This window comes from Sciurus vulgaris (genome assembly GCF_902686455.1).
Source record: "Sciurus vulgaris genome assembly, chromosome: 2".
In the NCBI taxonomy this organism is placed as follows: domain Eukaryota; kingdom Metazoa; phylum Chordata; class Mammalia; order Rodentia; family Sciuridae; genus Sciurus; species Sciurus vulgaris.
Window position 1 is genome coordinate 81,174,241 of NC_136462.1, and position 14,778 is coordinate 81,189,018.

Genomic DNA, 14,778 nt, shown 5'->3' on the forward strand with positions numbered 1-14,778 from the left:
ACATGTAATCATCAAGGAAGACACAGCTTCCATTTCCAAGTTTCTGTGGGAGGGAAGGAGCCTGACCCTGGTGGGCTAACTTCCAAGTTGTCAATCAATTTATTGGATTGTCCATGCTGAATACTGAATTCTGGTTTATTGCTTTTTCAATAACAAAACTGAAAGTTTTCTGTGTTGACAGATTTGTTTTTAATTTTATTTCCCCAATGAGTTTTAAATTGATGACTTTGTCATTTGTACAATTTGTACATATTTCAGAAAACTGGTAGCCCACACATTCTAGAAAATAATAAAGTAATTAAAAATACATAAATAAGTAAAATGAATAAAATAAAAAATAAATAAATCAAATAATAAATAAATAAAATATGTAAAAAACCAATATGAACAATTTTCTGAATGACATCAGTTAATTTTCTTTTTAAAGAGAAGATAAAATCATACTAAGTGAGAAAAGCCAATCTCAAAAAGCCAAAGGGCGAATGATCTCACTGATAAGTGGATGATGATACATAATAGGGGGTGGGAGGGAGGCAAGAATGGAGGAAGAAGGGACTGTATAGAGGGAAAAGAGGAGTGGGAGGGGTGGGGGGGAGGAAAAAAATAACAGAATGAATCAAACACCATTACCCTATGTAAAGGTATGATTACACAAATGGTATGCCTCTACTTCATGTACAAACAGAGAAACAAGTTGTATTCCATTTGTTTACAATAAAAAAAAAGTAGATAAAATCAGAATCACAATCTTTTAAACAGACTCTTAAGGTACTATCCCCAGTAATTTCTTCATTGCACATTTCATATCAGTGTTCCTCAGACTATATATGACAGGATTAATGAGAGGAGTAAAGACAGAATAAAATAGAGTTACAATCTTCTGCATCCCAGCTTCATGCTCAGATGTTGGACTCACATACATAACCATTACTGAGCCATAGAAGAGTGAGACCACAGCCAGGTGAGACCCACAGGTGGAGAAGGCCTTTCTTTTTCCAGCTGCTGATGGGACCTTCAATACAGCTTTGAGGACAAGGACATAAGACCCCATGATGAACAGAAAGGGGATAAATAAAAGCAGGGAGCTTAAGGTGGAGCTTGTCAACTCTATAACAGGGTTTCTGGAACATGTAAGGGTTAACAGAGGACCTGGATCACACAAGAAGTGGTCAATAATCCTGGATCCACAGAAGGACATCTGGGAAATGACAATGATTGGAATCAGGAACCAGAGGAAACCAAGTACCCAGCAGGTGAACACAAGGATGTTGCAGAGACGCCCAGTCATAAGAGTAGGGTAGTGTAGGGGCCTGCAGATGGCCAGGTACCGATCAAATGCCATAACTGCCAGGAAAAAGCATTCTGCAGAGCCCAAGGAGAAGAAGAAATAGAACTGGAGGAAGCACCCAGAGAAGGAGATGACCTTGGTGTCAGACAGGAAGTTGGCCAGCATGTTGGGGACTGTGGAGGTGACATACCAGATCTCCAAGAAGGAGAAGTTGGCCAGCAGGATGTACATGGGGGTGTGGAGTCTCTGATCCCAGTGCACAGCACAGATGATGGAACCATTGCCCATGAGGGTCAGGAGGTAGACAGTGGAGAAGAGCACAAAGAGGAGGATCTGCTCCTCCCTGGGCCCAGGCAAGCCCAGGAGGATGAAGCCAGTGATGGTGCTGGAGTTGCTGGGGGAGCTGAAGGATTTCATGTGTCTGTGAGCTGTAAAAGCACCTGCAATTACCAAACAACAGTGCAGAGACAAATAACGACCCAGATGTTTTTTTATTCATCTTCAGAAATGTAATAAACATTTATACAGCAATAGACAGCTTTTTCTCTAATCCTGAAATATTGTCCTGTTTAATGACTTTAGAAGTTAGTGGGTATCAGTGGATAGACAGAATTTTCTTTACTTAAATGTACGGAAACATGCATAGTATATAAATATATAGCTTAAAAAGTTATTATAAAGAAAACACCACTGCGACTACCACTGAGGTCAAGAAATAGCATATCACTTATACCTGGACTCTCCCCTCATGCTCCATGCCAATCATTATCTCTGCTTCTCTGCTCCAGTTTTGACATTCTTCTTTCCTTATGGTGGTTGCTTCCTTGTTTTTCTGTATAATTTATAAACTAAGTATGTACTCCTAAACAATGTTCTTATTTTTTTCCCTGTTTTTATACTTTGCACAAATGAAACTGCACTTTTGGACTTTGGGCTGTTTCTTTCGTTTGGCTGTAAGTTTGTGAAATTCATGTTGTTACATGTTTGTGCATGTGGTCCATTTTCATTACATTGTATGAATAAGCAACCACTTATTTAATCATTCCACTGTTGAAAGCTTTATTTCCAGTTATTGTTATGATTTGAGTCTTAAGGAGCGATATTATTTTTGCCATATAGTTCATCTTTCCTGGTTCACTTGTAAATACACTTGTGTAGGGACAGCATGCCTTCTACTCTGGTAGATTAAGGTACACAGTTGTCCATCGATTATTGCCCTGTTCTCCACTCTCGGTGGCAGTACATCAGAGATTAGATTGTCCGTGTTCTCCTCTAATGCTCAGGTCTATGTGAGAGCCTGGGGAATGTCATGTAAACTGAACTGCATTTTAACGACTTCCCTCCTTTTCTTTCATCTATGGTCATGGGGAACACTTCTCTCCCTGGCAGTATTTCTTTAAGAGTAGGTGGTTCCATCAAAACTGCTCCATTGTCAAGAGAAACTATTCCGGGAATGATAAAGAAAACAGTTGCCAACCCTGGGTTAGGAGAACAGTTGAATGCAGAATAAAATTTTCAGCCACTCTGGGAAGTTCATTATCCATTTTCATGAGCCTTGTGATCAGCCCTATGATTTAAACCAGGTATTTCCTTACTGTACCTGTTTCTTTTCCTACATGCCTCTACCAAGAGTTCTTTGAATTGGTTCACTCAGGAACATCTTCCTGTGCAGCAAGATTTAAATATCACTTTGCCATGGGCTTAATGTCAATTTTCCTGAGAAGTTATTTTATTAGAAGTGACTGGGAATTAACTGAATGCTTTACACCTAGAGAATTTCCAATAATTATTCATAAAATGAATGAATAAATGCAGTCTTTCGGTTCCCAAAGAAATATATCTATTTGAGGCAAAACTGATTCAAATTGTTTGGCTGTGGAAGAGGGGACCTTTGGGACTATTTGGAATCACTTGTTTCTTTGCGATAGTTAACTAGCTTGTTGATTCATGCTATTTGCAGTCTACCAATTTCAGGAGTAAAACATTCAAATTAATTTTAGGAAGTAACTGCCTCTCACTCTTGTTAAAACAGTTCTCTGGCCCTTGATGGCAGGTGTAGTGGAGGGACAGAATCAGCCTTAATTTCTTCTTGTTGAAACAGATTTTTAAAAAATTTTCTGGGTGGAGAAGGCAAATTTGCAGAGTCCATTGTTTCTTATCCCATTTATACCAAATGTGGAAACTGTCATTATTGATTTAATTTAAGGAAATTTTCACTTGAAAGGAAGAGACATTTTTTTTTCTTCTCCCAACCACAGCTTAAGAGCACCTCCAGGTAGAGTAACTAGGATAATTATACTTCTGCATAATAACTTTATAAAAAGTAACAACAATCCTTTATAAATGACACATGCAGAAGAAACATGAAAAATATTTATTTTCCACTTTTCTGGAATATATCATCTATTAATCAGTCAGCCATAAAAAAGAAAGTTTGCATAGTTATCCAAGGAGACTGACAATAATCTGCTTGGAATATTGAAAAACAGTACGATTTCCCTGGACAAATCACAGATGGTGATGGGAAAGTCTGTTGACTACAGTGTATTGTTATTTGGAAAGAGACTAGAAGACTGATTAATATTTTAGAACTTATAATATGCTTGAAAAAGTGTTCCTTTCTTAGATGTAGTTCTAGATTTTATCTGACTTCCATGACAGGTACACTCATGTGTCCAATAAAATTTTCCAAGATGCTGTTGGTTCATGTCTTAATATATATTGCCTCAGTCCTTTTGTGGAAAGAGCATGTTCCTGTTCCTTGTACTAAAAACTTACATTTTCTAAGTTCTCTTTGACTCTGATTTTAAGGACATATGACCAGGACTAAGATTAGGTCTCAAGATCTCAAATACTCATTTCTTTTGAAGGTGAATTTAAACCAGATGTAAAAATATATAATAAATTTTTGCATTAATTACTTTTTTAGAATGAAAATGTTAAGAAGGCGAGTTTAAAGCAGCTATTTAATCAAAAAATCTTAGTTTTGAATGAGGTCATTAATAAATGTTGGAGCCATGAGAGTCCTTTAACTGCTAATGAATGAAAGGAGTGATTTGAGAGAAAATTTACTATAATAGATAAAGGTGATTTATGGATTTTAAGTAATATAAAGTTAAAAAAATCTGTTTTTTGATCTATAGGTTAGGTAGCGACTAAAGGAAAAGTCAGTTCTTTGCAAAATAAAATTACTAATTATGATTGAGCATTTGAATCAAGGTGTTTTTCAGGATGTTTCTAAATGGTAATGTTTTGAGATAATCATTTTTCTAATTATTTAAAATTATTTTCAGCACTGAATGGTTTTGTTAATGTTCAAACAAAACCTGTGGTCTATTTTTTTTTTTTTATTTCTTTGTTTTTGCAGTATTGTGGCTTGAGCTTAGGGCCTTGCACATGCTAGGCAAGCACTCTACCACTGAACTACATTTTAGCCCCCATAGACCCTATTTTATTGTTTCTTTTTCTGGCCCCTCACATCCAATTCGTTAGTGATACTTGCTGCTTCTGTTGCTATGCTATGACTTCTGCACTTCTCTTTTTTTCCCACTGCCTTGTCCTAAATTCAGACTCTATTAACTCTTTCAGAGTAATTTCATGCCAGAAAGTCTTGCACAACTCTTTAGAGAACAGGGAAAATGTGTAAACCATTCTAGGTAGGCCAATACTATTTTATGCTCAACCTGACATAGTTAGCCAGACTCCATTGCTCCTCACCTTTTATTACTTATCCTCTCTGTGCAGAAGAAACTATGATATTTACCTGGCACAAGTCGGAGCTGGAGCTGTCAAGAAAACAAACCATCCTAAAACATAAAAGTCTATGCTGAGCGTGTAGCTCAGTGGTACAGCACTTGCCTAGTATGTGAGACAACCTGGGTTGCATTTCCAGCACTGAAGAAAAGCACAGCAAGACAAGACAAAACAAAACAATAAAATAAAACAAAAATGTCTAGCTGATTCACTGTGCATCAGCTGCAGAGGGTTCTGTGAACACAGATACGATATTGCATTTATGGACCCAGGCTACATGGATTTTTTGACTAACAAGAGCAATTGCTTTTTTGGGGGGGCGGGGTTCAAGTACTTCTTAAATTAATCAAACTCAGAAAAGTTGAAACAGGTATACCTGAGACAGGTTGTATCATAGTGTTTGAGGAAAACACTATGATACATATCCTCAACACTATGAAGCATATCCTCAACATACGTAATTTTCCCTCAAGGTTCAGGATGTGGAAGTCTTGGTACCTGACCCTGTGCCCCCAGTCTAAAGTCAGTCCAGAAAAGACTTATGGCAATGCAGTTCCCTCCTCTAGCTAGTTTGCACAAATTCAGCGAGGGGACGACCACATCTGTGACTCTGGATAATCAGTTTCTAGAAAATATCTTTAAAAAGCAAGAACTATTGTCCAGATTGATGGTAAATGATGGACAGCTGTGTCTAATAGAAAAATCCCTGAATTTAATGTCAAGAACTTTCTTTACCAGTTACAGGAAGTTAATGCTTAATATCTTTAGGTATAAAATGGGCATAATTATATTCATGTACAAATATATCACAATGAATCTGCACATACACACATACACATATACATTTAAAATTTTAATGCACTAATTAAAATAATAATTCAGTAATGTGAATAGAAGGGAGATCAGTAGAGTAGAGCAAGCAGTGAGGGGAAGGGATGAGAAGAAGGGACAGGGAAGGTAGTGAGGAATGAGGTTGATCAAATTATGTGTGTGCGAATATGGCATGATGAATCCCAAAATAATGTATAATTGAAATGCACCAACAAAAGAGGGCAAAACTGTGACTTTTAAAAGTGCTATCATAAATATTCTGAAAGGGAAAATGTGTGTGGAAGTACCTTGGCCAGTGTCTGACCAGTAAGAGTTTAAAAAGTCAGGCTCACTGGTACACAACTGTAATTCCAGCTACTGGGAGGGCTGAGGCAGAAGGATGGTAAGTTGAAGGTCAACCTGGGCAACTTAGTGAGACCCTGTCCCAAAAACAAAATAAAAAAGGGGCTGGGATATAGTTCAGATGAACACTCCTGGGTTTTATCCCCAGTATTGCCAAAAAAGATAAAAAAGAGTGTAAGAAATATTGGTACTCTGTGTATAACCACAGTAAATTCAAAGAGAACTGTGGGTTAAGACCACAAGATTCTGCAACTATATGAATGTCTTTTTACTCTTCTAAACACTCTATCATGTTATTACCTGTATCAGCAGAGAGAATCCCAAACTGAATCCTCTCAGAAGTTTCCTTTTTATTTTCTTTGAGAGCAGTGATAGTCTTTTTAGCCATAACCAGGAGGAGAGACAAGGTGGTGACTGTGATGTGTATTCTTGATTTAGTTGACTGAAGGGCGGAGGGTTAATAAGCAACCATCAGGCAGTAACTTAGTCTGTTTCTCCTGATCCTTAAGGATCCATATATTGGTTCTCAAAGGAGAAGAGTGTTGAGAGACAGCTCTGTGCTTGTTATTTTCTTCCCTTGGGGCATGCCTTAATTTTTATATTTTTTGGTTGTTTTTTAAACATTAAAATATAGCATCTTTTGTTTACTTCAAACTTCTCACAGGTGGAATGAACTATCGATAAATAACTTGGTAGATTGATTAACCAACCTAGGAATAATACCGTCCGTAACTCCCCTAAGTGTGCCTACCACATGGCCAAGGAAAATCTTACATCTTAAATCTTAGGTGAGGGGAAAAGCATTCCCAGATACCCATACCTGATCTGACATTCACAGAGGAGACTCAGAACTATTTCAGCTGGTCTGATGCTTACAGCTAAGCTGTGCTATTCTCTTGTTGAGCATAAACAATCTCACAGGTTACAACCTCAATCAAGGGATCTGATGAATGTTTGAATTGTTTCCAGTTTTTGGTTATTATAAATAAACCTACTAGCAACTTTTGTGTACACATCTTCATATGGCATTTTCTTTCTTTGACTTGGGTAAAGAACTTGGGATGAAATGCTTTATCAATTGTTAAATGCATGCTTCATTTTGAAAGAAAATTCCAAACTGTTTCCAAAGTTGTTGTACCACTTGAAATTCCCAGCAGCTGTCTATGTGAACTCCCAATTCCTTCATATCATCATCCACACTTGTATGGTCAGTCCCTTTTGATTTTAGCCTTCCTCATGTGTCTGTACCGGTATCTCATTGTGGTTCTACTCTGTATTTCCTTAATGACTTATGATATGGACCATGTTTTTAGTTACTTGTTTGCTATCTGTTAATCTTCCATTGAATGTCTCTTCAAATCTTTTGCACATTTTAAATTAGGTTGTTTGTTGTCTTTTTTCCCTTGTATATATTTGAGGTGTGCAACTCGTTTTTATTTACACATACAGAATTAAATGACAACTACAGTCAAGCCAAAGAACACACTCATCATCTTACATAGTTACTTTTCATGTGTGTACATGTGTCTCCAGAATACTTCAAATCTATCCTCTCAGAAAATTTCCATCAGGTGATAAAATGTTATTAGCTAGGCTTCATGGCGTATATCAGTCTCTGGACTTATTCATCCTTCATGACTGCAATGTATACCTTTGTCCTGTGCGTGCCCACCACTGCATGCCCACCACCTCTGGCAACCACTGTTCTACTGTCTATGTGTTCCATCCAATTCAGAAGCCACATATAAGAGAGACCAGGCCATATTTTTCTCTCTGTGCATGGTCGATTTCACTTACATAATGTCCTCCAAGTTCCATATATTCAAGGGAAGTGAAATAAATATGCATCATGATTCATAATAGCCAAGGAATGAAAATAACCTAAGTAACTATCAGTGGATGAATAAATAAATAAAATGTAGTATATAGGTATAATGGAATATTATTCAGCCATAAAAAGACGTTATTTGTAAGAGCATAGATGGAACTGGGGATCATTATGTTAAGTGGATTGATCCAGGCCTGGAGACACAAGGACCATGTGATCTCACTAATATGGAAATCTAAAACCATTGATCTCATAGACATTGAGAATAGAATGGTGAGTACCATGGGCAGTGGAGACTAGGATGAGATAAAGAAGGGGGAAGGTTGATCAAAGGTTGATGAGTTACAGTTAGGAGCTAGAAGTTCTGGTGCATCATTGCACAGTAGGGTGATTAGAGATAAAGAGCATGTCTGGACATTTTAAAAAGCTAAAAGAAAGGATTTTGAACATTTCCATTGTAAATAAATGCTATATATCTGAGGAGATATTTTAATTTTATTTAAATACTATACAATATATGCATATATTGAAGCTTTACATGGTACCCATTAAATATGTATAAACTTGCAACTTTTAAAATAAATTTAATTTAAAAAGATGGTCATACAAAATATAGTGTCAATTCATGTTCAAAACACCAGAAGAACTAGGGATAGTAGGAACATACCTCAACATTGTAAAAGGTATATATGTTAAACCCAAGGCCAACATCATTCTAAATAGAGAAAAATTGAAAGCATTCCCTTTAATAACTGGAACAAGACAAGGATGCCCTCGTTCACCTCTTCTATTCAACATAGTCCTTGAAACTCTAACCAGAGCAATTAGGCAAAAGAATGAAATTAAAGGGACACAAATAGGAAAAAAAGAAGAGCTAAAACTATCCCTATTTGCCAAAGACATGATTTTATATTTAGAAGACTCAAAACGACTACCAGAAAATGTCAAGAACTCATAAACAAATTCGGCAAAGTAGCAGGATTTAAAATTGATTCATTAAAATCAATTGCATTCCTATACACCAATAACAAATCCATTGAAAGAAAAATTAGGAAAACTATCCCATTCACAATAGCCTTAAAAAAAAAAAACCTTGGGAATCAATCTAACAAAAGAGAAAGACTTCTACAATAAAAACTACAGAACACTAAAGAAAGAAGATGGAAAGATCTCCCATCTTTTTGGATAGGCAGAATTAATATGACCATACTACAAAAAGTGCTATGTAGATTTAATGCAATTTCTGTTAAAATTCCAGTGATGTCAAAGGGAAATGAAGGGAAGGGAAGAGGGAGGGGAATAGGAAAGACGGTAGAATGAATTGGACATGACCTATATTCATAGAGGAATGCTTGACTAGTGTAACTCCACATCATGTACAACCACAAGAATGGAAAGTTATATTCCATTTGATGTGTCAAAATACATTCTACTGTCATGCATACCTAAAAAGAACAAATAAAAATTAAAAAATTCCAATGACATTCTTTATAGAAATAGAAAAAGCACTCATGAAATTCATTTGGAAAAATAAGAGGCCCAAAATAGCCAAAGCAATCCTTAGCAAGAAAAGTGAAGCAGGATGCTTCACAACACCAGACCTTACTTCAATTATGCTACAGAGCTATAGTAAAAAAAATAAAAAATGGCATGATATTGGCACCAAAATAATCAGATAGATCAATGGTACAAAATGGAAGACTCAAAGACAAACCCACATAAATACAGTTACTTCATACGAGACAAAGGAGCCATAAACACACATTGGTAAAAAGACAGGCTCTTCAACAAACGGTGCTGGGAAAACTGGAAATCCATATGTAATACAATGAAACTGAACCCTGTCTCCCACATGCACATAACTCAACTAGAAGTGGATCAAGGACATAGGCATAGGACAGAGACCCTGTACCTACTAGAAGAAAAAGTAAGCCCCAATCTCCATCATGTTGTCTTAGGAACCAAATTCCTCAACAAGACTTTTAAAGTGCAAGAAGCAAAATCAAGAATCAATAAGTGGGATTGTATCAAACTACAAAGCTTCTTCACAGCAAAGGAAACAATCAAGAATATGAAGAGGGAGCCTACAGAATGGGAGAGAATCTTTGCCACCTGCACCTCAGATATAGCATTATTCTCCAGGAGATATAAAGAACTCAAAAAGCTTAACACCAAAACAAACAAACAAACAAACAAACAAACAATCAAACAAACAAAACTCAATTGAAAAATGCAAAGGAACTGAACAGGTACTTCACAGAAGAAATACAAATTGTTGATAAATAAATTTAAAAAAATGCTCAACATCACTAGCAACTAGAGAAATGCAAGTTAAAATTACACTTAGATTCCATCTCATTCCAGTCAGAATGGCAAATATCAAGAATAAAAATAATAATAAGTGTTGGCAAGGATGTGGTGGGATTGCAGATTGGTGCAACCAATATGAAAAGCAATATAGATATTACTCAGAAAACTTGGAATGAAAACCACCATTTGACTCAGTTATCCCACTCCTTGGCATATACCCAAAGGACTTAAAATCAGCATACTGTAGGGACGTGGCCACATCAATGTTCATAGCAGCTCTATTCACAGTAGCTAAACTGTGGAACTAACCTAGGTGCCCTCCAACAGATGAATGGATGAAGAAAATGTGGTACATATACACAATGGAATATTACTCAGACACAAAGAAGAATGAAATTATGGCAATTGCCAGCAAATGGATGGAACTGGAGACTATCATGCTAAATGAAATAAGCCAATTCCAAAAAACCGAAGACCAAATATTCTCTCTGATATGTGGATGCTAACTCACAATAAACTGGGGTTGAGGGTTGGGAGGGAAGAATAGGAGTTCATTGGATTAGCAAAGGGGAAAGAAGGGAAGGGAGGTGGGAAGGAAATAGGCAAGACAATAAAACGAATTGGACTTAACTTTTCTATGTTCACATGTGAATACATGACCAGTATAACTCCACATCATGTACAACCACAAAAGTGAAAAGTTATACTCTATGTATGTTTGATATGTCAAAATACATTTTACAGTTATGTAAAACTAAAAAGAACAAATAAAAAATATGAAAAAATACCCATGGCTTCTTTATAGAACTCAGAAAAACAGTCCTAAAAATCATCAGGAGGAATAAAAGACCGAGACTAACGAAAGCAATTCTAAGCCAAAAACAATGCCTGAGTCGTTACAATACCTGACTTCAAATGATACCACAGAAGTAGAATATGAAAACTGTATGATACTGGCATAAAAAAAACAGATGAAAAGAACATAAGAGAAGACACAGAGACAAATCTGCACTGATACAGTCATCTGATCTTTTACAAAGGTGCAAAAACATATATTGGGTAAAAAGATAGCCATTTTAACAAATGGTCATGGGAAACTGGTTATCCTTATGTAGAAGAATGAGACTAGATCCTTATCTCTCACCATAGACAAAATTCAACTCCAAATGGTTCAAAGACCTTGTAATTAGACCAGAAACTATGTAACTCCTAGAAGAAAATGTAGAGTGAACACTCCAATATGTAGGCACAGGCACTGACTTTCTCAGTTCTACACCTATTGCTCAGGAAATAATTCCAGGAGTTCATAAATGGGAAGGCATCAAATTAAAAAAACGTCTGAACAGCAAAGGAAACAATTAGAAAGTGAAGGGAGAACCTACAGAATGGGAGAAAATCCTTGCTTGGTACTCTTCTGAAAGAAGAGTAAATCTAGAATATATAAAGAACTCAAAATACTTAACAACAAAAAACCAAATAACCCAATTAATAAATGAGCAGAAGAACTAAACAGATACTTCTCACAAGAAAAAATACAAATGGCAAACAAATATGTGAAAAAACTGTTCAACATAATTAGAAATTAGGGGAATACAAAGAAAAACTACACTGAAATTTCATCACACATCAGTCAGAATGGTAGCCATCAAAAACACAAACAATAATAAATGCTGGAGAGTTTGTTGAGAAAAAGGGACACATTTACACTGTTGGTGGGATTACAAATCAGGTCAACCACTATGGAAACCAGTGTGAAGGTTCTTCAAAAGACTGGGAATGGGACTATCACATAATCCAGTCATACTGCTTCTTGGTATTTATTCTAAAGAATTAAAGTCAGCTTACTGTAGAAATACATGCATATACATCTTCCTAGCAGCACAATTCACAATTGACAAATTATGGAACCAGTGTAGGTGTCTGTCAATTGTGAATGAATAAAGAAAATGTGATATAGATACACAAAGGAATTTTATTCAAACAAAAAGAAAAATAAAGTGATGTTGTCTGCAGGAAAATAGAAGAAATTAAAAACATGTTGAGTAAAATAAACTGAACATAGAAGGTCAAGGGTTATATGTTGCTTCTCTTATGTGGAAGATAGAGAATAATAAGGAAAATAAAGGTGTATGTGTGTGTGGGGCAATCTCATTAAAATCAAAGGGAGATGAGTATGGTATAAGAAAGGGACAAGAGGGGAGAGAGAAGTGGAGGGAAATTGGAGGAATCATATTAATCAAAGTGTATTGTTCTGTTGTGCCCATTTATGAATATGAAACAACAAATACCATCATTATGTACAACAATAATGGACTAATAAAAATATGAAAAAAATAGAGGCATTGAATTCCTTTAATTTAAATTACCTTCTACCAAATCTTGATTTGAAGGCAATATGTATTTTAATTAGCATGTTCTAGTCCATCACTTGACAGTCAGAAATGGAAAAATTTGAGACTTTGTCTCTAAATGCAAATGGATAAAGCCATGTTTGTCACCCGCAGATGTAAATGGGGGAAATCAAATCAGGGAGAAAACATGATCCACTCATGAGCTCTCATGAATTTTCACTACTTTTTGCGAGTATCTTAATTTTTCTCAAGGCTGCCTTCATGTCTTTGTTCCGGAGACTGTAGATGAGTGGGTTTATAAGTGGGGTCACTGAGGAGTAGATCAAGGTTACAATCTTCTGTGTCCCAGCTGGATTTCCAGAGTTTGGGCTGATGTACATCACCATGAGTGTTGCATAGAAGAGAGACACCACAACTAGGTGAGACCCACAGGTGGAGAAAGCCTTGCGTCTTCCAGCAGCTGAGGGGACACGAAACACTGCTCTGAGGACCAGGGTGTAGGATGCGAGGATGAAGAAGAGAGTGATGAAGATAATGATTGAACTCAACAAGGAACAAGAAAGCTCAATTCCAGGGGCAGGAACACAGGACAGGGCCAGAAGAGGGCCGGGGTCACAGACAAAGTGGTCAATGGTATTGGGACCACAAAAGGGGAGTTGAGTGATAAAATAGATAGGCACTGGATAGCAGAGGAAGGCTGTCACCCAGCAGAGGACCACCAAGACAGCGCAGAGACGATTGTTCATGATGATGGGATAGTGGAGAGGCCGACAGATGGCCAAGTATCTGTCAAAAGCCATAAGGGGCAATAGGAAGGTCTCATTGATACCCAAGGAGAAGAAGAAGTAGAACTGCAGGAAGCAGGCTGTGAAAGAGATGGTTTTGGTCTCAGACAGGAAGTTTCGTAACATATTTGGGGCAGTGGTGTTGATGTAACAGATTTCCAGGAATGAGAAGTTGGCTAGCAGGAGGTACATAGGGGTGTGGAGCTTATGGTCCAGCTTCACTGCACAGACAATGGCCCCATTTCCCATCAGTGTCAGGATGTAGGACACAAGGAACAGGATGAAGAGGAGGACCTGGGTCTCTCTGGAGCAGGAAAAACTCAGGAGTATGAATTCAGTCACCATGTTGGCTCCTGATGCATTCATGGCTTCCTAAGGGCAGAGAAGAAAATGGCAATGTCACATATAACTTCATTTCCTAAACCTTTGATCCTCAGGGATGTTGCTTTTTTTTTCTTTTTTCTTTTTACATCATGAGTTCCTTAGTCTCTGTTGTTCTATTCAATAAACTGATGAAGATAATACTGCTAACTACACTGTGGAAGACTGTCAAACTCTGTGAGAATGCTTTGATGACAAGACTTTGGATTTTTTTATTTAATTTTGTTTCTATATTTTGCAATACTGGGAATTGAATTCATGGCCTTGTGCATCTGGGAAAGTGCTCTACCACTGACCTACATCTCTAGCCCCAGACACTGGATTTTTGCATTCTATTTCTTTTGTATTTCTGAATGTTCTCATAGTCAAAAACAGTGTCTTTTGCAATAAGCCGCTGGAGAAGGTTAATGAGAGTGAATGCAACTTGTGTAAGGAGGTAATAAAGTTACATGTTGGTGTCCATAGAATGAAACATGATACTTCTAGTAATAATTACATGTGTCTTCAAAATGGGATACACAAATGATAGATATCACAGGAGGAGAGAGAAAGGTAATGAATAACACAATGAAATCTTAGTGCATTTCACCTCTTGTTGTACAATTCACTTTTCATTTTGCAGGTATCAGTGTTGGTATGTAAAATAACCCAGACAGAAAGTACCAAAAGTGCCATCCTACCTCTCTGTTCACCAAATTTTGTTCACTCAGGAAACCTTGGACTCTCCAGACATCTGCATAATGGCTTTCAGTTTGGTTCCATTATTTACCCTTATACAACATCTGCAAAACCATAGTCTATGTAAAGTCCACTTGTATGTAGAAGTGACAGTGGATTTGGTATATAATTTAAGATGTTTCAGAAATCTGCCTGGGGTATCAGGATTTGAGGGAGATATTTGGTATCCTG

At 36.9% G+C, this 14,778-nt stretch overlaps 2 protein-coding genes across 2 annotated transcripts; both read right to left on the minus strand.

Annotated features, from left to right (window-relative positions):
* Window positions 1-763: 763 nt before the first annotated feature.
* Window positions 764-1,717, minus strand: LOC306655300 (olfactory receptor 11G2-like; the record flags this gene model as incomplete). Its single annotated transcript, XM_079129680.1, has 1 exon — window positions 764-1,717. The coding sequence occupies exon 1, from the start codon at window positions 1,703-1,705 to the stop codon at window positions 764-766; it is 942 nt and encodes a 313-aa protein (XP_078985806.1). The 5' UTR covers window positions 1,706-1,717.
* An 11,192-nt stretch (window positions 1,718-12,909) lies between these two features.
* LOC306653380 (olfactory receptor 11H6-like) lies at window positions 12,910-13,854 on the minus strand (the record flags this gene model as incomplete). Its single annotated transcript, XM_079126384.1, has 1 exon — window positions 12,910-13,854. One exon carries the CDS (start codon window positions 13,852-13,854, stop codon window positions 12,910-12,912), a length of 945 nt encoding a protein of 314 aa, XP_078982510.1.
* Window positions 13,855-14,778: the final 924 nt, after the last annotated feature.